Here is a 26,134-nt window from a genome sequence, read left to right on the forward strand (position 1 = left end):
GCTGTATTGAGCAGAAATTCTGTAAGAGTCTTCAATAATTACACAGTTGAGCTCTAGGTCCTTGAAAGCGAAGCATTTAATATTTGACACACGAATAGAAAGAAATGAAACAAAGCTTAAAGCTACAGCAGAAAGTAGGCATATGTGTAAAACGCTTGCAGTGCTCTATGGATCCACCCAAAACAAGGAATATAGAACATTAGAAAATAAACAAACAAAAAGGTAGGAGCAAATATTAAGATGTCATCGTCATTAGGTCAGAGTGACGGATGCCACCAGACCCGAGAGGCTAGCCTCATTGTCCAGCAAGGTTAGCTCCAACAGATAGTCCCCTTTGGGTGCATCGTCCGGCAGGAATGTTGTCTCCAGCTCGTAGTTATCGATGGTGTACTTGCCCTTGGGGAACGGACAGTCGCCCTGCTCGGGCATATTGGACTTCTTCTGCAGATTGGGATACGTGTCCACGTCCTCGTTGACGAACTCACAGAACGGCTTGTTCACATTCATGACCATGGGACCCTTTTGCTTGGCGCCCTCATCGTAGGAGAACACTTGCAGCGATAGCTATTGTATATGGGTATCGAGTCTATGCAGTATTTCTCTTGAGCTCCATGGGACATGTGGGGCTTACCTTCTGCTCATCGCCTATGTTCCTCTTGAACTCAAACTCGCCGTCCAAGGTGTACTGGTTGCGGCTCACCTTCTTCATGCGCAGCGTGCCCCAATCGACCCAGGAGTCGTCGTTCTCGATCTTTGTGTTCTTATCGAAGGAGTTCAGCTCCAGGCTGTAGCTCTTCTCCTCCGCTGCGGCATACACCAAAAGCATCAGCCCAACGACCACCAGACCCGACACACTAGTCATGCTTATCAAATCAACTCGGCTCAATTGACAGCCGCTGCACAGTGAACACTCGCTATATATGGCTCTACCCCACTGCCTATCTCACATGCAATATCGCTGTTTCGCGCATCTGTAAACAGTTGCAGCTTGTTACTAGATATATGTATATATATGTATATCCATTATCAAATTGTGTTCATATTGTGTGTACATTTCAGCATTTGTAGATCTGCATCTAGTCTCTCGTATAATTTAATTTATAGAACATATAAAAATAAGCAAATATTTCTGAAGGCTAACTTTAATATAAACTGACCTGATTTTATATTGTAGTTGTATTGTATGGATTGATTTTACTAATATAAAATATTTAGTGTTGTTTATTTAAATTTTACTAGGCTTAAATTAATAGAAGAGCCTAATTTATATGCTTTAAATATATTTATATGTATTATATTTATTTTTATATATTATATGAATATTAATTATATTTTTTATTATTTTTTTATTTATCTATATTTTATAAGATTTAATATTTTATATATTTTTTAAATAATTTAGTTTTATTAGCCATTACTTTTATTTATTTATTTTATTTTATTTTATTTTATTTTTTTTTTTAATTTGACTTTAAATATTTCCGTATCCAGCATTTCTGGCCGCTGCATTTCCTTTATATAGTTCGACTCGCCGAATTACTTCCTATCGCCCTTCCTGCTATCGCCCTACCTCGCAGCTTGCGCCTAGGATTTCAACCAGGCCAACAGCCTTTTGGCTGGAATTCTCCAAATATTTTATGCCAACTAATCTCTTAACACTCTATTGAGACATGTAAACTTTTAATAGCATTTGCTGTTCCTAGCTGCCCGGACTGGGTGCCTGCGATACTCCTTGGCTTGACTTGGCTTGGCTTGCCCTGGCCTGGTCTGGTCTGGCCTGGCCTGGCTTGTCCTTAAGTTTCAGCGCTCTTTGCTTGTTTTATGGCCTGCAGCAGTTTTCGTGTTTGAACATCAAAAGTAATAAATTCATCGAACCAAAATTTTGCAGCCCAACTAATGGTAAAGGCAGGTGGCAGCAGCGCCAAACGTTGCCATCGACTCCAAGTCGTCGTCGTCGTTGTTGTTGTTGTAATGTTTTAGGTCGCGCCTTTGCCGTGCTCAATAACTTCCGGACGGAAGGTCGCAGCAAAAACACCGTTCTCTATACATATATATGTATATGTATGTATGTAGTGCCAGCTAGTCGTTCATTTAGCCGCACCGCCTACCCATCTGCCCAGCTCTCTGACTGCAAAGCTATTTAAATAACTGTCTTGAGTTGTTTGCGCCCTTGCATTGATTGTATTAACGGTAACAGAATTTGATGGAAACAGTTGAGAATCTGTCTCTCTCTCTCTCTCTTTCTCTCTGCTTCGTATTGAATTTAGTTCAATTTTGCTCTATAAGTGGTAGGAAACTCAGTTTTAAGCAATACTATATAAGTATGTACCTGTATGTGTATAATGTATATATTTATCTGTAGGTAAAAGCTTAACTGAAAAACAAATCAGTCAGAAAATATAAGTATATTCTGTCAGTGGCAATTTCCAATATAATGTAATATATTATTAATGGTAACTCTAAATTCAATCTCTTCATTCTTCTATCTCAAATATATAAAAATATTATCAATAAGTTGCGCAGCCGTAATAGACTCAAAGTTTACTTTGCAGCGCTGCCAAAGTATGTTTAATTAAAGCAATGTGTGCAATAATTACGAGTACTTCAAAAAAAAAAAAAAAGAGCAGCAACAACAACAAAAATAGCGGGAAATGAGGAGAAAAATAAAAGAAAAGTCAACGGCTAAATGAGAGTCACGTAAGCAAATGCACAACGTGTCATTTTCATAAAAGCCGACGCGACGCTACGCTCTGTGCTCGATGTTCATAAAAATGGCAGAGCGGAAGGAAAGGAAGGGCACTTTGTCTCTCGCTCTCTCTCTCTCTCTCGCCTCTCTCTCTCTCTGTCTCTCTGCGTGTATTAAAAGAATTGCAGCGAAATTAAAATAAAATAAAATTTACGTTGAATTAAAAACACGCAAGGCAACAGCAAAAGGAAACAACACAAACAGCGCCAAACAAATAACTCGATCTGGGGGGCGGCGAGTCGACGAGGTCCGTGACTTCATTTGCTCGACACTTCTACAGAGCCGAGAAAACTGACAGCTACTGCTACTGCTCCTGCTCCTGCTCCTGCTCCTGCTACTGCTGCTCCTGCTGCTGATGCGACATCAAGTGTGTGCCATAAAAAAAAGGAAGGGCGCAGCAGCAAAGGCTGCAAACGATTCCTAATTGAAAACTATTAAATTCTGTCTTCTTTATTTTTTTGCCGCTCGCGCTGCTACTTAATTATACCTCGTACCCATTGAAGTGGGCCTGCGCTGGGTATATCGAATTGCTGCAACTGCTGTTGATATAACCAAATACTATATGAATTTAACTACTATGTAAGAAGGTAAACTATTTGTATGTAATATAATATATAATAAATATTAATATTAAAATGTGTTTTATCATGATCTTCCTTTAAGTACAGGGTATTTCCAATACAAACCTGTTCAGCTGAAACCCGCCGTGGCCTTTTTTTTTTTTGAGCTGCAGCAGCCTTCGCCCACGCTTTCTCAATCGCGCTATCACTCTCTGTCTCCCTCTGCTGTGTTCTCGCTCTCTCTCTTTCTACCTACCTCTCTCTCTCACACACTCTCTCCCTATCTCTTTTATTCTCGTAAGCTGTTGGTCGTTTTTTCTTTGGTCCAAATTGGAACTTGAATTTCATTTCGAATGACATTCGCTCCATCACGCGTCAACTGCAGCCAGCGCTGGCAGAGCACGTAGCGACAGCGGCAAAGGCAAAAAAAAAAATGTATATATACATATACATATATATACATATATATATAAAAACAACAAAAAAATGGCTAAAAAAAAGCGGACATTTTCATTTGAGCATATTTAATTAGATGCAATTATTTATGGTATTAAATAGATGAGGCAGTAAATGTGCTGTACACTCGCGTTGTCTCCGCACTTCTCTGCCACACCCATCCACTGCCGCCCACCCTCCTTCTGGGTTGCTCACTTCTCAGCTCTATAAAATGCAAAATAAGATAGGAAGAAAAAAAACTGAAAAAAATTGAAATAAAATGCTAAAGAATTGCGACGTCTTTGCCGCCGCTGGTCGCTCTCTTGATAAAAAAGAATAAAAAAAAGAGAAAAAAAAGAATTTCAATTCCTGGCACAATTTCTGCAGCGATGCCACGCCCACACACCCACAAGCAGAGCAACACGCTGCGCATCATTTACCAACACAGCCATAACAATGAGCTGGGAATATATGTATGTATGTATGTGATGGGTGTGGGCAAATGGAATCCTGTCACTGGGCACTTGGCCGAAGGAGTGCATTTAAATGGCAGGAAATTTGAAAAAAATTGAAATTTAAGTCTTTGATATATTGAAGGCGATTTATTTGCCGCCTTTTATCCCCATTCCCTGTATGCCACAGTTCGTTTTGTTTGCATGCCACGCCCACACACCCAAGCGTTGGCCATTTCTTTCAACTTTGCCACCGACTTGACCAATTTCTTATGCGCTCGTCTCCATTGTCTGATAGCCAGCAGGACAAATGATATCGTCCAAAACTCTTGACGGAGGATGGGACCCGGTTGGCTCAGTGTGTGAACTATGTTCATTGATAAGGCATATTGAGACCTATATAAACGTATTCTATATAAGCTACAATATACACTTATATCTTGTGTAAAATAAATTATATAAATAATTAATAATAAATAAATATTTTAAAAATAATTAAATAAATTATATAGCTTCTGACGCACAGACTTCTAAGTGCCTGAAAGCTGTATTTAGCTGTAAGCACAGTAAATGCAAAGAAATAAGCAATATAAACCGAATACTACGATTAACAGATTTTTAATTAACATTCTTCTTTATGTTATAAACTTGGTAACATTTGAAGTTGACAACTTGAGAAAGACAACTTAACAAAATTTAATTGTTCATGGAAATATGTAGAAGTTGCCAAAATGAAAAATGAAAAAAAAAAGAAAAAACTACTGCAGAATCCGGCTATACCGACGGACGATTTTACGTCGTTATACCAGGTAGACCCTGTAACCAACCGAAGGCCTTTTCGTATAACTTTGTGGGAAGCAGCCAAAACATCTCATTTTCAACGTAAGAACCGGACGCAATGAGCGGTATCATCATAGACGGACGCTACTGAACGGACTCTAACTTCATACATTACATACATATGTACTCTTTTTATTTACGCCTATTTTCATTGCACTTTGGCCCAATATATGACTTCTAGTCCGAGAATAACTCAATCTAGGCTTTCAGCCAAAAAGTCTGGCAAGTCCTAGGCTAGATAATACTAGACCATCGCATTTGACAAACTGCCTTTGAAAAACTATCCAATATACCCTGAAGCTCTATCTGTGAGAGCTGCAGCCTATTGCCCCTTCTACCCGTAACTCATCTCATAGCCTTCAAAAATATATTCGATTGATAGCTGTTTGGATGAAGTAGTCAACTTAAATAGCCAAATAAAAATCTATGAATAATTTGATCAAACCCTAACAAATGAAGTCTCTCATTTGTATAGAACTATGAAAATTATAGTATACTAAAATCAAGCTTCACTTTGATCTCGCTTCCCATAGAGAGTCTTAAATTCTGCATTGCACGCTTTCAGGCTAAATAAAGGATCTAACTAGCTCACTCCCTGCCCTGCACCCTTCAACAGATCTCGCTTACACTTCCCCCCAGAGTTTCGCCCGCTCTTAAAGCTTAATGCCAATGATAAATGATTGCGGCGGACAGAGGCTCGACTTACCGATTAGTCGCATGTTATATGCCTAATCGTTCGTTTACGCAGCACGGGCACGGGCACGGGCGGGGGCAGAGAGATAGAGCGCAGTTAATAGCGCGTGACTATGGCATGCCAGTCAACCCTTTCGCACCTTGTCCGGCCAAGACAAATCACACACAAATTGACAAACGCTTAGCATAATTTACACGGCCAAGAGAGCCAAACGACTTACGCTTGACCACACCAGCTGGGCCCCACCCAACGCCCCCAGGAGTGGAGTGGTATGGAATGCGTGTTCGGGTCTCTTTGACCCGGTCGCAAAAACCCTTGTCAACATTGCCCAACCGAAACTATTAAAAATATCAACAGACATTTGGGCAGCAACGGAGAGGCCAATGCTGTCCTTGCCCACCCCCCGCCCCAACAAGACCCAAGAGAACTTTCGATTGTCATTTTTCACACGCTGAATTGCGTTACATATGTTCATGGTCAAATCGATTAAATAAATCATTAGCATCTTTTGTAGCCAATTTTCTTGCCTTTTTCCCAGCTTGTTTTTTCTTGTTTTTTTCTCCATGCATGTTTCTCGTTTTCTTTTTACTCACCCTCGCCCTCGCCTTCGTCCTTGTCCTTGTCCTTGTCGTCGTCGCTTATGGCGCGTGTCGCAAGTTTTACGATGTATTTGCTGTGCGTGTGTGTGGAAATTGTTTTTTAATATGACCAAATGGGGTCTGCTTGCGGTCAGGCAAAGTGAGAATGCTTTTTGTGTTCTTAGCCGCTCCTCACTCCTCACTCCTCGCTCCCCGCACGCACCCCACAACCTCAGCTGTTGACATTTAATTTGTTGCGCTTTTGTTGTGAAGCTCACGTCTTGTGTTTCGAGTGGCTCGGGCAGCTAGCTAATTTATTAGCGCACCACCCAATATCAAAATGCCACACAAAAAGCTACATTCAATTGCACTCTCTGTCTGTATAGATAGATGTCTTTGCTGAACCATGCCGAAGGACACTTACTAGAGATAGGATGTTTATTATGATGTTCCATAGATTCTAAAAATAATTTAAATACAATGTAATCCGAATAGGTTTCTTATAAGTCTAAGTAAGTTTTTAAAACTTTAATATACATAGATCTATTTTTTATTTTAATGAAATATTTTTACCTTCCCTGCAATTTAATCAAAATAGAAATTAATTAAATATATATGTATATCTTCTAAAAGCTATAGAACATTGTAACATAGGATACATTTCTTAGGGGTAGAAAGAGATTTTTGGTTATAGTAAATATGGGCAATCTGGAAGAATAAAACAAAATCCCGCAGCTCTTGAGAGTTATGACGTTTAAGTCTTCTGCTAAGGTAGCTTCTATCGCTTGTCTCCCTCTCTCTCTCTCTCTCTCTCTCCCTCTCTCTCTCACTCTCTCTCTCCTTCTCTCTTTCACTCTCTCTCTCTTTCTCTCTCTCTCTCTCTCTCTATGTACTATTCTGTTTCTAAGTTCTGGATCCTCTAATCCTCGCTCTAAAATGTCAAAATATCAATATCGTAATCTTTTTTTTTTAAAGACACAAATCATATAAATAACTTACAGCCTTAAATCAATTTACTATCATAAAAGTGCATCAATACACCCTAAGCCTGCTGCACTTGAGCAGTGCATTAAGAATTCGGGTTAGCTTCACATTATTGAATGCAAGATTATTATTTTCATTTCATTTCTTGGGACGTAGGTTTGCGGGGGTGCCAAATCAGTCCGGTGTTTATTTTCTATAAATATAAATTAAATGGGTGGCGTGCAACTGTCCAATAAATTTTGCCATTTTTATATTGTGAGACACCTTTTTTGTGTGCGGCATTGTGGCCGTGGCCATTGTGTCGCATCCCTGTCGCAGCCATGTCGAACCCTTTTCATTGTAACCGATCCCAGCGAGCGACTTGTCGTCCCCTCGGTCAGGCCCGTTGCAGACGATGTTCTGGGGCAAAATCATGTGACAATAGTTGCTTTATTTTGCCTTTTTTCTGTCGGCTTCGCCTGCCGCTCCACTCCGAGTTCTGTTATTTTTTTCCTTCCTTCTTTATTCTTTATTGTTTGCTAATAAAACGCAATTTGTTTTATGGTTGTATTCAACACTCGAATTTCCCCCTTTTTTCAATACAGTTTGTCTTGGCGCAACGCAACAGGCAGTTCTTAAATTCCTAGCTTTGGGTTTCAAAGAAAAATATACCAAGAATATTGTGATATGTTGAGATAGGCATTTCTAATGGGCGCAGCCAACTTAACGAACTCATCTGGCACAGCCAACTTAACACGCACTTGAAGCCAACTTACGTCGTATTTAAGTTTCCATATCGAATTGGTTTGAATTGGTATAAAATACACAGCGAAGCTTCCTTCTCCCTACGTAATACATGCATACATATATCTGTATCTCTGCATCCATTTATATGCTATGTAGATGTATAATATATATATCAAACAAATCTTTTGTTCTAGCTGCAACTGCAAAGGCCATTGTATGCACGTAAAATACATACATATATAAGTGAAATATTATATATATATAAAAGGTAAATAAAGGCAAACAATTTCTTGTAATTAAAATCCATGGCCTTTTCAGTCAGCCCTAAAGTCAGTCAGGTGCTCAGCTGCGCCAATCAGTCACAGCCGGAGTCAACCACCGAGACAACATTCCGTCAGCCAGAGTCAAATGGACGACAGACAAACGGACGACCAGCAGCCATTCAGCCACCCAGCTACCGATTCGGAGGCAGCTGCTGCTGCTGCACTTGTCACTGCAGCGCTGACCCCAGAGGCCAACTTTGCGATACCCTAACGGAGACCAATGCAATTCTATCACTAAATGTGTAACAGTTTAAGAAATAGGAGCATATAAGGGAATGGCTGAGATGAAATATATTATATTATCTAAGATTGGATTTTAAAAAAAGAAATCTTTATTACATTCACAAAAAAATAAATATCTATGACTAAATATTAATTATGAATTCACAAAATTATATATATTAAATGTTATATATAAAATATATATATTAAATATTATGTATATAATTTTTTTTCTCTTTTTTTCCACTAAACTAAAACATCAAAATATAATATTAAATACTATATGTATATGAAATGTGAATAAATTAATGAATTATAAATAAATATAAAGTATTTGAATAAAATATTTCTTTTTTTTATCAATTTATTTATTTATTTATTTATTATATTTTTTTTCGTTTAACTATAGCATCATTATGACATCAAAATAAATCTTAGACTAAAGTATTATGTATACAAAATATATATTAAATACTATATATATATAAAATACTATATGTAAAGTGTATATATTATAAAAAAATATTTCTTTTATTAATTAATTAATTTTTTATTTAACTATAACATCAATATGACATCAAAATAAATCTCAGACTAAGCATTGAAAGATTTCCTATTACCAGATTCTCTCATCTATACTTCTTATATCTCATTTCTATACTTTAAATACATTGCATATTTAAAAATATATATAATACTTAGGATTGAATAGGGAATAGCTTTAAATAGATTCCACTCGAATTTGTTACCTCATATTTTTCTTCTATCATATCTACGAACTTTTGTTCTTGCTTTTTCTGTCATTAAAGAGTATTTGGCATTCGTTTACTTTGCATTTTTGCTCGCTTCTTTGTTTTGATTTTCAGCGTTGGTTTTTCTCTGAATTTTCTCTTTTTTTTTTTTTGTATATTTTTCCGTATTCTCTTTTTTTTTTTTTTGTATTCATCTTTTTGTTCAAGAATTACTGATTATTAATTCATTTTGAACAAGTGAAGCATTCATATTTCTGCAGAGCACTGGGTCGTCCTTCACCATCGCCATCGTCGTCGTCATCGCCCGTGCCCGTTGTCTGTCAATGTTTTGCTTTCATTCTGTTTCACATTTTGCAGAAGCAGCACACATACATGGCCTGGCATCTATTTGTATAGCCTGGCCGGACCATAGACCGTGTTGTCGCTAACCTGGCCAAAAGGCGGCGGCGCTGACTGACTGACGTTGACTGCATTCATTGTTAAATCATTGAGTTTTTGCTGCAGTTTGGCAACGGGATTCGACGAGCGTCGCGCATATCCAACCTCAATTTGTGACGTTGTTGGACTCGTTGGACTCGCTTTCAAGTGCGAGTGCCAGTGCGAGTGTGCCTCGCTGTCCGTGTAAACAAACACAGTCAGTCACAGTAAGAAAACAAAATGTGGAAAACTCACGTCCCTTACCCCGCGTCCCCTCGTCGGCTCATCTTGTCGCGCAGGACACCTGCTCTAAAATGTAAGCATTGCCTGTGCTGTGGCCCAACTTGGCTTACCTTGCCAGAGCGTGCCTTGGCCCGGCCCGGCCCGGCCTGGCCTGGCCTGCCCTGCAGCTTGTTAGTCTGATTGGGTGGCTGATTGGTCGGGCCGGCTGACGACTAACTGGGCTGACGGTTTGAATCTCGGCTGCTGCGGCGTTAAGGCGTCATCGTGCTCGTCATTGTCGGACCCATTGCAATGCCCAGTGACAGTTGCCCAGTCCAGCTTCGGCCAGCGTCAGTGGCCCAACAATGAAGCGGAAACAATGTTTACAATCTCGACGACATACATATATCTACAATCTATATATACATATACATATTTATGTATATGTCTGCATGTATACACATGGTTAGCTTTTGCCTGCATTTCACTCTTCAGTCAGTGACAGTCATATATATATATATATATATATATATATTTTTCTATTTTTTTTTTTTTTTTTTTTGTTTATTGTTGTCCTCAGGTTTTCTTGGTTGATTTTTTCTTTCTGTTTTCCTTTTCGCTCTGCATTTTGTGTTTGCCTTGTTATGCTTTGTGTATTATATACACATTGTACCTGGACTATGTTTGACTGTATTTAGCCAGCGGTCATCAAGTTAATTTGTACAAAACTTGCAAATAATTCAACAATTTTGCTACAGTTTCGCTCCCATCTTTCTCGTTCTTCTTTCCTATTGACATCGTCATGGAAAAAGGTCACATGCCGCATCATTTGCCATACTGCATCTGAATGCATTTGCGGGACTATCATCAATTTTTGTTGTAGTCGAATCTTATAAAAAAACGAGAGAGAGAGAGACAGCGAGAAAGAAATAAACCTGAGTTGAGAGTATAGTTGAATTGAAACTCATCCATTTCAAGATTTTATTTATATAATATAATAAAAAATATAATTAAATTTTTGGCAATTGACATCAATGAATGAGATGATAATAAATGAAATTCTTGTATTATTCATCAATGAAAAATTTACGAATTTTAACTATAAATCTTTGTATTCTATCACAATTACTTTCTTTGTGTCTCTCTGTATATATAGGGCTGTCCATATTCGACCCGTTTGCTTTTTTTTTTTCGTATAAACAAAGGTTTTTCATGTCTTGATTATAATCATTTTGTTTGTTATAAGCAGGTTTGTTGACATCACTTTTTATTATTATTAAATAATAAGAAAAAAAAAAAACAAATAAAAGTAAAACAATTTTAAATCTATTTAATTGTTTTTTTCTTTTTTTTTCTATTTCATTTTATTTTATTTTATTTATTTATTTTTTTATTATTATTATTATTATTTTTTTTTTTTTTTTTGTTGTTTAGTGAGCTGTGAATATAAATTTTATTATTAATTTTATTTTATTTATATATAGTAAAATACAAAAAAAAATCTATCTATATACATATATATAGTATAGTATAGTATATACATATATATAGTATATTCACATTAAGTAGCTTTCGCACTTTTGCTTATTCTTAAGTATCATATATACTTATACACATACATACATACATTTTTATTTATAATATAAAGGTATAAGTGTAAATGGCATTCCATAGCGCTGTCCACATAAAATTTCTAATTAACCAAAAAGCCCATTACTGGCAGCGACAACGGCGGGACCAAAGTTGCCAAGTACACTGTGATACACTATTTTATGATTAGGCCAAAAAGCGACGCGTTCTGTGGGCAACGTGGCTGAGGAACGGCTTTTAGTGCGTCCTAATGAAATACTCGTTACTCGCTCGTGCTGTTCGAGTCGGGCCGCAGCAAAAGCATAATTTTAATTATTACAATTTTATATATTTTATAAATGGGCAAACGGTGCCTGGTAAGGGATTGATGTTGCATACGGCATACAGCATACAGCATGCGGCATGTGGCATGTGGCTTGGTTGCCAAAACATATTCTGAAAATTACCAATTTTGTTGCTTACGAATATTACCTTAACAATGTGCGACTCGCACTCATTGCTCCTCCTCCTGTTGTTGTTGTTGTTGTTGTTGCTGCTGCTGTTCTTGTTATTAGGCTTGGCTTTTTGCTACACTCTGGAGATGACTTAACACGTAGCACATCATTAAAAATTTTGTGCCATTAATGCGTAACACACACAGACAGACACACACACACACGCACTCACTGAAAGGCACACACGTAACATGATCAAATTGCCAATATGTCACACACACACACACACACACATACACAGACAACTCCTCCGCTGGGGGTGCATAGTGGCTGAGGTGGGTAAACTTATAACGACAGACGTCACACTAACAACGCTGCCTGAAACACCATCATCTTATTTACGTCTTTTTAACACCTTACCTGCTTCCAGTCACTGCTCAAGGCAGATGCCCAAAACACAAACACTGCCACACCCACACACTAACACACACAGACAGAGTGAGCGTGTCCCCCACGCACACAAATTCTGGCATCGTTCGGGCGTTGAACAATTACCAAAAGGTAATGTAAAATTATAATTATCACACAAAAGCACATTTGTTAATTTAAGCTAAAACAAACACCGAGCCAAACAGCAGCCCGATGTATGCCTGAGTGTCTCTCTGTGTGTGTGTGTGTGTGGGTGTGTCATTTGGGTGGCACTGGGTGGTGGCTGTGTGTGTGGCTTCATCTGAGCCTCTTGCAAGACACAATTTTGTCGCCTAGTTTCTTGACGCTGGGCAAAACGACCGATGCGTAACAATGAAAACTCCCCAACGTAATAAATATAAAAACAGCCGAAAAATATGCTATAAAATTATTCTGAGCCGCCGCAGCAAACATGTTCCAAATAGAGACGGTGCGACCGACTAACTACACATAAACAGGGAAAGGCCAACGACACGAACATTAACGTGAACATGAGAAAAGGACAGAAATATTCGATTGAAATACTTGAATTATCGATAAGCTTTGTAGGCAGCTGTAAAGCTCTGACAACTATTGGCGTATTATAAAACGAGTAGTAATTCTAAAAATATTTACTAAATGATTTATTTAATATTTAAAAAAAAAAACATATATTATATTATATATATTATTATTCATTTTTAAAGATATCTCTGATCAGATCAATTAAATTTAGATATACCTTAGATAACTTTGCTTACATAGTTTCTAATATATCTAAGCTTATGTTATATTAAATAAACAGTTATAAAGATCGACCTAAACAATCTATAAATATTCTACAATAAATGGGAAAAGGCTTAGTATTTTTTAAAAATATTTCTGTTATTGTAACTATTTCACATGTACTGTATAAGTCTGAGATTTCTCAAAATGTAATTTTTCCATATTCATAGACCTGTAAAGCCCTGCTCATAGCATTCTTCCATATCATTCTCAGCAACAGCCAGAACCACGCTCAGCAACAGCTATCTTTGTCGCACTCTCGTGTAGTGCCAATTTGCCAAGACTACTTTAATAATGAGACGCTATGTTTGTTGTTGGGCAGCACCGTGTTATTATATCATGTCGTGCTATAGTGATATGACATTCATATATCTATTCACAAATATGTATATAAAATAAATGTTTTTTTTTTTTTTTGATAACATAAATTATTATTATTATCTATGTTACATTATTTATGTATTATTATTTTAATAAATTGTTTTCGTCTTTTTAGTTTCATTTACTTTCCTTTTTTTTTAATTGTTTAATATTTATCGTTTTACTCATTATATTTGTTTATTTATTTTTGCATTAGATTTTAGACCTCAATTTTTTTTTTTTTTTTTTCTTGTATTTCTTTGTAAATATATTTTCCATTATAAAATTTTATTATACTTTCTTGCATTAGCTTCCTATAATATTCCTCTTCACATTCATAATATTCATATATATTTATTTTCTACAAATTTCTTAATCGTCATCAAAGTATCCCCATACATCGACGAAGCAGTACATCTCACGCTCACATCTCTAACTCAGGCTGGGATGAGAGCGCGCGCCTTTAGTAGTTAACTTTGAAAAGAGAAAGAGGTTTTGAGGTTTCGACATGATTGCATTGATACTCAGCTGCTCAGCTGTCGGTTGATTTTTGGTTCTTATGTCCTTTTTGCGGCACATAAATTTTATGTGCCACGACCTACAGCCTACCCCACGCACGGACGGACACCCACACGCAGGCATTATACCCTTTAACAAACTATATATACATATATAAAAGAAGAGCACATTTATAGCTCACTCCAAATACACTAATCAACAAAATTCTAGCAAATTTGGCGTTTCTGTATTGTGATTACAATTTCGAGTGCTGTATTTGAGTTGATATACATATATGAAAATATATACTATAAAACAAGCAGGAGTGTTACCGACTGCAGGACACCCATTGACAACTCAAATCGATTTACCGATTTGCCACGCCCCCAATTGGTATATTATGTGACAACGAACAGGCAAGCGGACAGAGAGCAAGACAGGCATAGCAAAACCCAATATACTCATTTAAATTTCGTGAATGAGTATAAGAAAGTGTGCTGTGTTAGCTAGTGTAATGTATTAGTCCCTACGAAGAGTCGTTTATAGTTTTTGTTGTCGCGCTGTTTGCAGAGACTTGCAAAATATTTACACACACACATGCACACGCACAGTCGCACACATGCACACATACGCACACACACATACGCCTTTGAAGCGTTAATAATTTTTTTGTTTTTATTTTGGTTTTTTATATACATTTTTTTGTTTTTTTTGGAATTCGGCTTACTCTTTTGGCTGTGCTCCCGTAATTTATGGGCGTTACATTGTGGCGCTTCTTTGTATGGCGCACACTTTGGCATTTTAATGGGCATTAATGGCATCCTGCAAAGCACTGGGCGAACGGGTGGGCGTCGGAGGACTGGCGGCCAGGAGGCGGGTGAGCTGGCAGGTTTTAGGGATCGACCATGGAGCCCATTAAAATTATTGAAGCCGACAACGGCCATTAATTCGTTGCGCTTAGCGCGCAATAACGCAACACATAATTGTTTATTAATGAAGTATAAGTATTTTTATTGGCATCGCTCTCCATTTACAGCTGCCCTTCATTTCAAAGACATACCCTTTGTTAACAACAAACAGGAACAACAAAAATACTAATAATAATAATCATTATACATAATAAGAATAATAATGACAAATTTATATCATATAATCATATAAACAACCAGAACTCTTCGGCAGCAAAGCAAACTTTGCTAAGAACCATTCCTGAGCTCATATTGTGAGAAACCTTATATTGTATTATGATTCAAGGTTCAATTTAAGCTTCATGCGCTTCACAATTCGGACTTTCACTGAATATTATACTACATATATGCTTAATGTTATACATCTGATATTCTTTAGCTATTTAGCAACATATTTACAATATTCTGGCCTTGTTCCACTTATTTCAGCAGTTATATTGAGCTAGGTATGCAATATGCAATAGAATTTACTTTGATAAATTTTAATCTGAGAGTGCTTATGATTTTGTAATGGATCTGATCAACTGATTTCTTATATATCTTTAAAAAAATACCTAGAAATGATTGCAAGCTTTCCTTTCATCTTGACTCTCTTTTGCTCCAGGTTTCAGCATTGTAATCTGTTGAAAAAAAGTTAATACTATTTATAAACTAATGTTAATATTAAATTTAAAAAAAATTACTTAATTTTTGTATTGAATATTAAATCCATAAAGACTTCAGCCTGTTGTAATTCTGTTACAAAATTCTTCTCTAGTGCAACTCTCTAGCACAAACTACCTGACCACAACACTTTTTTAACTCCAATTTCCCCACTTACCCGCACACACACACACACACACCTATGCAAAACACACACACTCACACACGCACACACGACATGCGAAAGGGTTGCTTTGAGTGAAATTTTCCACCCCCCATATGAATGCGCGCGTCGAATGCTATTGAATACGCATCAGATATCAATACTTGGCCACACACATACATACACATGTCGACGAGGCACACACACAGACACGAGAGAGAGGCACACGCACTCAGAAGGGGAGGGACTGGGCTGGGCCACTCCGTATACGGCGGGGATTCGATTTCGGTGCCAGCACATGAAACGGGCAGCCAATCGCATGAGTGCAGGCAGCTGATTGGACAAATTTCCTACTGCTGCTGCGAGTAGCCAAAGTGGACACAATATCAGAAGCTATCAAATTTATATAAAAAAAAAGATGTGTGTGTGTGTGTGTAGAGTGTAAGAAGTCAACTCAATGGGCAGGGGTCGATGGGTCGTTGGAAAATGTGAAAAATCGCATAATATGCGTTGAAAAATGTGCGTAGATTTTTTTTCCGTTTCTATTTTGTATTTTTTTGTATTTTCGGGCTGACCATTTGTTGAGTAGCTTCGCTTTGGCTCAAATATGTTTTTTATTTTCTCTCTCACTCTCGCTCCAACTTTCTCGCTCTCTTTATTTCATTTTATTTGTGTTTTTGTTTTATGCAAAACTTTTGCGTTTTACAATTCATTGCATATTCAATTTGGTTGGGTCGACAACGACGACGACGACGATGACGACGCCACAAGGGCACCAAACAAACAGCAAAGGTCCAAAGCATATTAATAAGGATTTCATTAGTTTTATACGTTTCGTTTCTTTTTATTTATACCCAGCACCCATTAGGAATGGGTCAGCAAAGGGTATCATAGGCAGACTGAGAGATTTAGCGAAGCAAATGTAAAGCCAAAGTTTAAGGTTTAAGGGCAATTGTAGACCTACAAATACAGACTACTTTACATAATATGTAGTCTACCTATTTAGCCTAAATCACATTGTCACTAACATTGTCAAATAATTATCAAACAATTTTCCAGCACTTTTCATTCCCTCTGCAGTTATTTTTCTTTTTATAGGGTATCCAGTGAGTCGCACATACTGGAATTTAAATATATTTTTACACCCTCACACGCACACTAATGGGTCGATACTTTTACTTTTTGCTTATTTGCTTTTTTCTCTCCCTCTCGCGCACTCTCTCTCTCTCTCTCTCTCACTCTCGCTCTCTCTTTCTATGGGTTCTTGTGTGGCATTTCTGTGGACTTCAACTCTCGGGGCTAATAAATGGCTAAACGTTTAGATAAATGTCTGTTATTTTGTATTATCGTAGTTGTGCTAGATATGAAAAGTTGACCAACTCCGACGAGTCCAAAAGCCAGAGGTCAGCCTGGTAGTAATATGAATATTTGTCTAAGGCTCCTCGCCGGGGCCAGCGCATTCAGTGGGGATCAATCAGCCAGGCGCTGCCCAGCAATCATAACTAGTAACGAGTGCGTTTAGAAAGCTGCCCGACTATGTTAACACCCTGCACAGATTGGGTTATCTAAACTGATTCGAGCTAAGCCCCACCCTTCAGGCTATTGAGCTAAGCTCTTTCCACACACTTTTCATTTTATATTCTTTCTGCTTTTCAGTTTCTAATCGGACAATAAATTGAGCATTTAATAGCTGCCGGATTTGGGCGCAGCTCGCTAGCCTGATTGATTGAAATGTCACTTTAAATGTGACGCCCGAGCAAAAAAAAAAAAATATATACGACAAAAAATTAAAAGAAAACAAGTAAGAAAACTCTAGTCGAGAGTGCTCGACTAGATACTACCCTGAACCCAACAATTAAAAATGCCCATTTAGTAAGGCTGAAATTTCAATTTCGATGTATTTAAAAATATAAATAAAATACCAAACTCATTTAATAATATATAAAAATATTTTGAAACAATTAAAAAAGTTAACAACAGTTGCACCGATCGGGATTCGAACCGCGACTTCTCGATCGAGTGTCAAGCAGCTAACACACTAGGCCACCTCACTCCTGCTAGTGGCGCTGGCAAAACTCAAACAGATTCACTGCTGCAGCGCCATCTACCAAAACTGAACGAAACTAACTGCTGATGCGATTCTAAGAATCTGCTAGAATAACCGAACTATTAAAAACGCACATAAAGTATGGTTAAAATTTCAATTTCGGTGTATTTAAAAATATAAATTAAATAGAAAACTCATTTATGAAAATATAAAAATATTTTGAAACAATTAAAAAGAACTAACATCAGTTGCATCACCCGGATTCGAACCGCGGACTTCTCGATCGAGCGTCAAGCAGCTAACACACTAGGCCACCCCATTCCTGCTAGCAAAGCTGGCAAAACTCAAATAGATTCATTGTTGCTGCGCCATCTACCAAAACTAAACAAAACTAACAGCTGATGTGATTCAACGAATGTTTTTGTTGTAGCTGCTGCACGTGCGTTTGTTAATTGGCCAAATATTTGATTATTTTTTATTAATTTTTGACTGAATGGAATTTAATGAAACTTTCAGCATATGATCTACATATTATATTGAATATTTGAGAATTTTAGAAAAAAGAAAAATCATTCACAATTAGCTATAGTGGCATCTGATTTGAACTTGAATGTTTTTACTCGATAAAAACATAACGGGATGATTTATCGAATTTTAAAAGCAAACTCGACGTCCGCGCTGTATATACGGTCATTTTAAAAAAAAATTCAAGTCTCTAGCTCTTATATCTTCGGAAATCGACGCGTTCAAACATACGGACAGACGGACAGACGGACAGACGGACAGACGGACAGACAGACAGACGGACAGGGCCAAATCAACTCAGCTCGTCGCCCTGATCAAGAATATATATACTTTGTGGGGTCTGCCACGCCTCCTTCTGCCTGTTACATACATTTCAACAAAACCATTATACCCTGATTTCCCATTTTCAATGGGTTCAGGGTATAAAAAAGCAAAGTAAATAAATAAAACGCATCAAAAATGCCAAATGAAACATAAATGCCAGCAAGAGCAGCGCTCGGAAAACCGCAATAAGCCCGCATCGCCCATAACCCCCGTCTATCTGAATCCTCCCTCCTCTACCCCCCCTCTCCCACCTAACTCATAAAGAAACAACAAAAAGCCAGTGTCAACCCTCGTGTGCGTTTGTTTTGTATTTGATAAGCATGAAAAACGCAGAGAAAATAAAATTGTTTTAGATGCGAGGCGAGCGGTGCGGGACGGGCAGCACCCTAAACAGAATCCTTAAAAAATAGTGCTACTTAAAAACGAAATACAAAAAAAAATTATAAAAAACCAAAAACAAAGAACAAATGTAAAATAGGGGGGGCAACACTGGCACTGGCAAATGTATGCGGCAGCCCTGACAGCCGGCAAATGTTTTATCGTTTATATTTTTTTTTTTCACTGCGTTTTGTTAAGTTGGAAAAATGAGCGTCGATTAATTTAATAGAGACAAAAAGCCTTCGTACACACACATAAACGCACACACATACACTCATACAGAAACGGGTCGAAGGATCCGGTTTGGGCATGGAAATAAGCTTCTGACATGGAATGCGCCCGCTGCTGCCCGCTGACTGCTAGTGTCCAGAGCACTTTTCCAGCAAGTTCGTTTACCTGTAAATAGTAAAAGAAAGATTTGAATATTTTGAAAGGATTATAGAGTCTTGGGCTCATAGAGAAGCTGGCCTCATAGTAACCTTTCTAAACTAATACAAATTTTTGAAGAGATTGCCATTATTTTAGACGACGAAGAGATTCGGCTCACAATGATGTGTTTAGTTCTGGATATTACATATGTATAGTTCGTAGAGTTTGAGTTTTAGTATTGGTTCATGAATACGACTCTCAGTAACCTACATGAATAATAGATATTTCTGCATAGTTCTCAGACTTTTAGACTTAAGATACATACGTACATCTTCGCATGAGAGTAAAATGAGAAAACTTATATGAAACTCTACTTTCCAAGTAGAGTCACTATGCTCGAATCAGAATTATATGAATTTATATATAATTAAGATTTGATATTCGATTCGAAATATATAATATGTATATGTATATTTTTTTTATTATTATAAAAAATGATTTTATTATTGTAAAAAATTTTATTATTATAAAAATTATTATATATTTTTTTTATTATTATATTTTTTAAATTATTATAATCTTTTTACAATATGTTTTTATTAATTTATTATACATACACATTTGTTTTTATTAATTGAGCATATATTAAAAACTAACACAACAGAAATATTGTTCGAAAATCTCTTTAGTAAATTGAATTGAAATATGTATGTATTCAAAATCTCCATCTGAGAATTTCCCATCTCATACAATTGCTCGGTAATTGTTAGACAAATAGTGCTATGAAAGTTTCCTGAATAATAAAGCGCAAGTAATAATTTTATTGCCATATCTATCATCTATGTATAGCATTGATTCACTATAAAGGTAATATGAGAATAAGGTCTTAGATATACGCTGATTTATAAGCTTGATTGATACGGCTCAAGGAATTGAAATCTAGATTGACTCTTCTGTGCTAACCAGCTGAATCATCCAGTATAGCTCTCAAAGGAGGAATATTTATTTCTGACTTAAGCTGCAGACCCTAGTTTTAGTTCACAGCTCACTAATACACACAGCTAGCATAAAACACAAAACTGATTTGAAGCCAGCGTCGCAGCGGCTCTAGACATTGGCGAAATGTTCGCTGAAAATCAGTTAATGCTCAAGAAAGGCAACATAAATAAACACATCAACACAAAGGCAAAACTTTTGATGCCCTCTGGCTGATTTGTAGGACTCGCCGGCATTTGCATTTACACAGCTACCCCAGCTCCTCGATACTAGAGAAAAATAATGTCCCCCTCCTGCTTGATATGTGCGTGAATGCGCGCAGGACTCCCCTTTGGTTCGTTGGCTTTTTGTGTTGAGCTGTAGACGATGACATCGTAGCGGAAGTCGAAAACAAAAAAACATTTTTTAATTGCTTCAGATAAGACGCAGCACACATAACTTGCAGCAAACTTCAGCTCCCCACCAACCACACCCCACCCCCCCCCCCCCCCTTTCCACGACAAGAAAAAAACAAACGAAAGTAAAAGAAAGGCAAGCGGCAATTTTACAATTCAGCGCACATTTTGATGAGCTTCATAATTTTTGCTGCTCATTGACGTTCCCACTCATATCACATTTGAAGCAAGTGAAGCCCCCAGCCCCAGCCCCAAATGTCGAATAGCCCCCTAAGACAGCCTAGACGACTAACCAGAACTCATTTACACATTCGAGCTATGGCGCAGCAGATAAGACGCTGAGAAATCGAGCTCAGGCTTGATAAAGGGCTGAAGCGAATACGAAACATCAAGGCTGAGCAGGCGGATAGATCAATGTGTGAAGAAAGCCACAGCGACTATGTGAAAGAGTCAAATGCAGATTTGGTGGGGGAGAGATGAGGAGATGTCATGCAAGATGAAAGTGAGAAAGGGATTGAGGGGAGGGCGAAGACTGTGAGACAGTGTAAAACCCGGAAAAAGACGGAAGGGAAACTACTTATCAACTACTTGAGGGATCATACCATATGCGCTTTTCAAAGATCTATATTAATGTAAGTCAAGTAATCAATCCAAAAACATAATAAAATATATTTTGCATGAGAGAAGGTGAGAGTGGAGTAGAAAAGAGAGAGAAATTGAAAGATACACCAAATTAAATCAGTTAAAATTTGGTTTGATAATATATCGATATGATAGTAACGGCTTCTGATATATCTCTTAGGGCAAGGTATTCTTAAATTTAAGTTAAGTTTAAGCGTCTCTAAAATCTCCTTTAGATTAGACAGCTTTCAGAAAGATCCCGCAGGAGGACTTGCATACTTTTGCATGGATTCAAAGAATTTTCCTACAGGCTTTGCACACAGCTTTTGCCATTTTCTAAGATCTTCATGTTTGACTATCATTATCCAAAAAAAATGCTTTCTCGTAGTAGACCTTGATTGAACTTTTCCTTCTGTTCATTTAACTAGCACTTTTATATTCAAGTCTATAGACCTTACATGGAACAGGTTAGAGCTAATCAACTAGTCATAAATAAATATCTAGTATTACTAGACTATCTAGTATTACTAGACCTAACTATATCTAGCTATCTTACATATGTACGTACCAAATCTATCATATAGATATTTTCATTTATTGTAATTTGTTTGCCAATTGTAGCGTATTCACAGCTCGACTATGCCGACATTTACATACAGAGCAGAGCACAACCTGCGTTTATTTTATGACATTTGACTTGGCTATCCGCTTCTGCTCCATACACTTCACATAAGTACGACTATGTCACACAATTATCAAACGCTCTATCTGTGCATCAGTGACTACCGCACAGTCATATACCCATTCTATTCCATTCCATGCCGCCTCCGCCTACGCCTCCGCCTCCACCTCCGACACCGCCTCCTCCCCGCCCAGCCACGCCCACTGCGCACACATAGACCATAGCAGTTGGCGTGTTTACACAATTATATGCATTTTACGCTACATAAACGAGATTAGTGCGTCGCTTACTTGTGCCTAACTTCTTTTGACACAATGCGACGGGCGCAGAGCGCAGGGCAGGACGCCAGCCCCATTAATGTGGCAGGCAACACCCACCTTCCACAGCACAGTACGGCCTAAACGAAAGTTGGCTCAGAGATACGGGCCAACAACTCTTTGGGCCTTGAATGTCTTGCTGTTGGCAGCGGATGGAGGCGCAGCGTCAATTGCTTTTGTTTTTTCTCTACTTTCCTTGAACTTTTTTTTTTTTTTTTTTTGCTTTCGACTCTGGCAGTGCTGAGGGGATGTGTGTGTGTGTATGCGTGACTCGTGCGTTTGCATTGTTAACAAGCGCGCACATCTTTTGTTACACAACAAAATTTATAGAGATGCGTCGTCGCTGTCGTCTGAAGTGCTTATATGGAACACACATATCTATATTTTTTATGACTTTTTGTTGATCTTGGCACAGCGAATGCGCGTACGTGTGCGAGAGTGAACGAAACAAAGCTACTTGTTTATGTTTTACAAGCCCTATCAGCGCTCCGACTTCATTGTTTGATTTTTTGGTAGTTCGCCCAAGAATTCCAGCAACATCATATACAACATGAGCTTATATCTTATAGCTGAGATTTATGGCTCGAGCTATGCTAGAAAATTTATTTTTATAGAGCAAAACATTAGAGGATACACATATATGTCATATGTGGGTGCCAACGTCTCTAATCGATGAGCTTCTTAATCTTGAAAAATCGGCGAAGGTAAAGAACTTGCCAAGTGGCCAAGCCAAGCAGACAACAAATGCTGAACACGCTGTAGAATAAGACACGACTGTTAGTCTTCTCATTGGTGTCACGCATTTCCTCCTCTCGTTTACGCATCAGCTCAAAGTCAAGAACAACCGAATCCGAAAGAACTTCTAAACGCTTTAGATCCGCCTCGATCGGCTTCAATTTGACTGCCTCCCCAAGGGTATCAGAGCGTTTGGCTTCAATGCCTTTTTTGGTAACTAGTGAGACTTCATGATTAGCTCCAGGTTGATTGGCGCCCCCTTTTGAAGTGAAACAGATCTCGTAAGTTTCATACACCTCGGCGGTGAAGCTGAACTTTCCTTTGGTAATCCGCTCCTTCTGGGACAATATATGACCCTTGCTGTCGCGTACAACGTAGTTGACGATCTGTCCGGGCACATCTGAGACTTCATATTCGCCCATTACCAATTGGTTCGCTTGCATATCCTCCTTAAGACATTTTCGTCCATTCGGTGTCAGATGGAACCTGATGCCATGCAGCTTCGGGACGCATCCCAGGATCATGAGTATAACAAAATATGATTTTAGCATTTTCGTGATTTGTAATATAATAAATTGAACAGAAAAATTTTACTAATGCTTCACAGATGAGTTTAGCATCAAATGAAAATATGTACGTATATACATATATAAGTAAGTATATGTCTGTATTGAGTTTAGTCTCATGGCAGACTATACTTTTACTTACTTAGTAAAATTAAATGTCAAACTTAGAAAATTAAATGCTTTGACTTTTCATAAAACTTCTACCGAGCGTATCCAAACTAATGTGTTTCTCACTAAGTTTCACTCACGCTCTCTATGTGTCTCTTTCATGCTTTCTGGCATGCTCTCTGCGCATTCCATGATATTTCTCTATGTCAATCTCCCTCTCTCTATCTTTTTCAGTCACCCTCTTATTGTCTCTTTGTCTCTTACTAGCACTTTCTCTCCTTCTCACATTTCTCTCTCTCTCTCTCTCTCTCTCTCTCTCTCTCTCCTTATCTCTTATTCTCGATATATATGTTTCCATCAAGCATTCGATCTCTCTATCGCTCTCTTTCCTTCTCTCTCTCTCTCTCTCTCTCTCTCTCTCTCTCTCTCTCTCTCTCTCTCTCTATTGATCTCAACCTCTCTTACGGTCAATCTATCTTTCTCCCTGTCTCTGTCCGTATATCGGTATCTCTCTCTCACTCTCTCTCCCTATCTATATATCTGCCTGTCTTCGTCTATCTGTCTCTCTGTATATATATCTTTCTCTCTCTCCTTTTTTCTCTCTCTACCCCATTTTTTTATCATCTGATTTTCTAGCTTTCACTGTGTCTCTTACTCCCCATATCCTTCTCTCTCTCTCTCCCGATCAAACTGTCTCACTATCTCTCCCATTCAGTGATTGGATCAACCTCTACCAACTAATTTATTGCATATTTCAATAACTACAAATAGCTCTATGGAATATCATCCACAATATACCGTCCCCCTCTCCACAGGCCTATTCAGATTCAGTTTTTATCATAATGCCGCCTGAAATTAGAAGCCATTAGTCTTTAGTTGGGCTGAAGGTTACAGTAAAAACAAAAACCAAAACCAAAACAAGTAAGAAAGCTCTAGTCGAGACTGCTCGACTACGACATCCCCTGAACCCTTGGAGCAATAGATATTTCAATAATTTTTCGCGTCTTTCAGCTTACATAAGAAACACGACACGAACTGCGAACTGCGACACACACACACACACATGCATGCACACACAAACGCATACACACACACACATACACACGCACACACTCACATACGCACGTACGCACACACAGGCATACATACACACGCACGCATACAGACACAAACGCATACACACACTCACATACACACGCACATACACATACACAAACACATACACACACATACACACACATACACAAACACATACACACATAAGCACCCACGCATAAACACGCATGGGCTGCAGTGTGCGCTTACTATGAGAACTTAATTGTTTAATAACTTTTTTTATGGACGTACGATCTTCATGAAACTTTTAGATTATGATTATAACATGAATATGCATGTAATTGCCAAAGCACAAGTCTCTAGTATTTGAAATACGCTTTTTACAAAAGTGAGGGTGAGGGGGTGAATTTTGAGGTGGGGGGTGCATTTTAACAAAAACCGAAATTGTATAAATTGCATATAAGCATACATTAAAAATTTGGAGACTCTAGCAGTAAAGGTGTAGAAGATATAATTTTATAACTGGTTTTCGATAAGGTTTTTTATCGATAAAAAAGATCGAGGTGAGTTATCGATTTTTAATGATAAACTTGATATGCGCGCTGTAATTACGGACATTTTAAAAAAAATTTGAAGTCTTTAGCTCTTATATCTTCTGAAATCGACGCGTTCATACATACGGACAGACGGACAGACGGACAGACGGACGGACGGACAGACGGACAGACGGACAGACAGACGGACAGGGCCAAATCAACTCAGCTCGTCGCCCTGATCAAGAATATATATACTTTGTGGGGTCTGCCACGCCTACTTCTGCCTGTTACATACATTTCAACAAAACCATTATACCCTGATTTCCCATTGAAAATGGGTTCAGGGTATAACAAGTAAGAAGGCTCCAGTCGAGACTGCTCGACTAGGAGATACCCTGAACCCTCCAAGCTAATATTCTAATCATTCTGGACTTCTTTTATGCACACATACATACACATTCACTTATAAGCAAGCTCTCTGCTGACTGCGCAGTTAGCAGCGGCTGCGCTTGGGCTGCGCTGCAATGTGAGGAATATTATGAGAATTTATTTCTTGAATAATTTCTTTTATAGACATACAATCTTATTGAAACTTTTAGAGCGTAATCATAATCATAAAATGTGTGCACATTCCAAAGCA

General features: G+C 37.9%; 1 protein-coding gene and 1 pseudogene across 1 annotated transcript; both read right to left on the minus strand.

Moving 5' to 3' along the window:
• Nucleotides 1-52: 52 nt before the first annotated feature.
• CheA7a (Chemosensory protein A 7a) lies at nt 53-906 on the minus strand. Its single transcript, XM_018014421.2, has 2 exons — nt 632-906; nt 53-564 (listed from the first exon to the last, which is right to left on the minus strand). Exons 1-2 carry the CDS (start codon nt 860-862, stop codon nt 253-255), a joined length of 543 nt encoding a protein of 180 aa, XP_017869910.1. The 5' UTR covers nt 863-906; the 3' UTR covers nt 53-252.
• A 22,143-nt stretch (nt 907-23,049) lies between these two features.
• On the minus strand, nt 23,050-23,915 carry LOC108618506 (transmembrane emp24 domain-containing protein bai pseudogene; annotated as a pseudogene).
• Between the last annotated feature and the right edge of the window lie 2,219 nt (nt 23,916-26,134).

Source organism: Drosophila arizonae, chromosome X (genome assembly GCF_054131065.1).
Source record: "Drosophila arizonae isolate 15081-1271.41 chromosome X, UAZ_ARI_1.0, whole genome shotgun sequence".
Taxonomy (NCBI): Eukaryota; Metazoa; Arthropoda; class Insecta; order Diptera; family Drosophilidae; genus Drosophila; species Drosophila arizonae.

What these genes read in the sequence shown, in the direction of transcription:
- CheA7a (XM_018014421.2), bottom strand. Translation starts at nt 862, where the DNA reads ATGACTAGTGTGTCGGGTCTGGTGGTCGTTGGGCTGATGCTTTTGGTG. An exon ending in ACATAGGCGATGAGCAGAAG is followed by an intron (nt 565 to 631) that starts GTAAGCCCCACA and finishes CATATACAATAG; the next exon opens with CTATCGCTGCAAGTGTTCTC.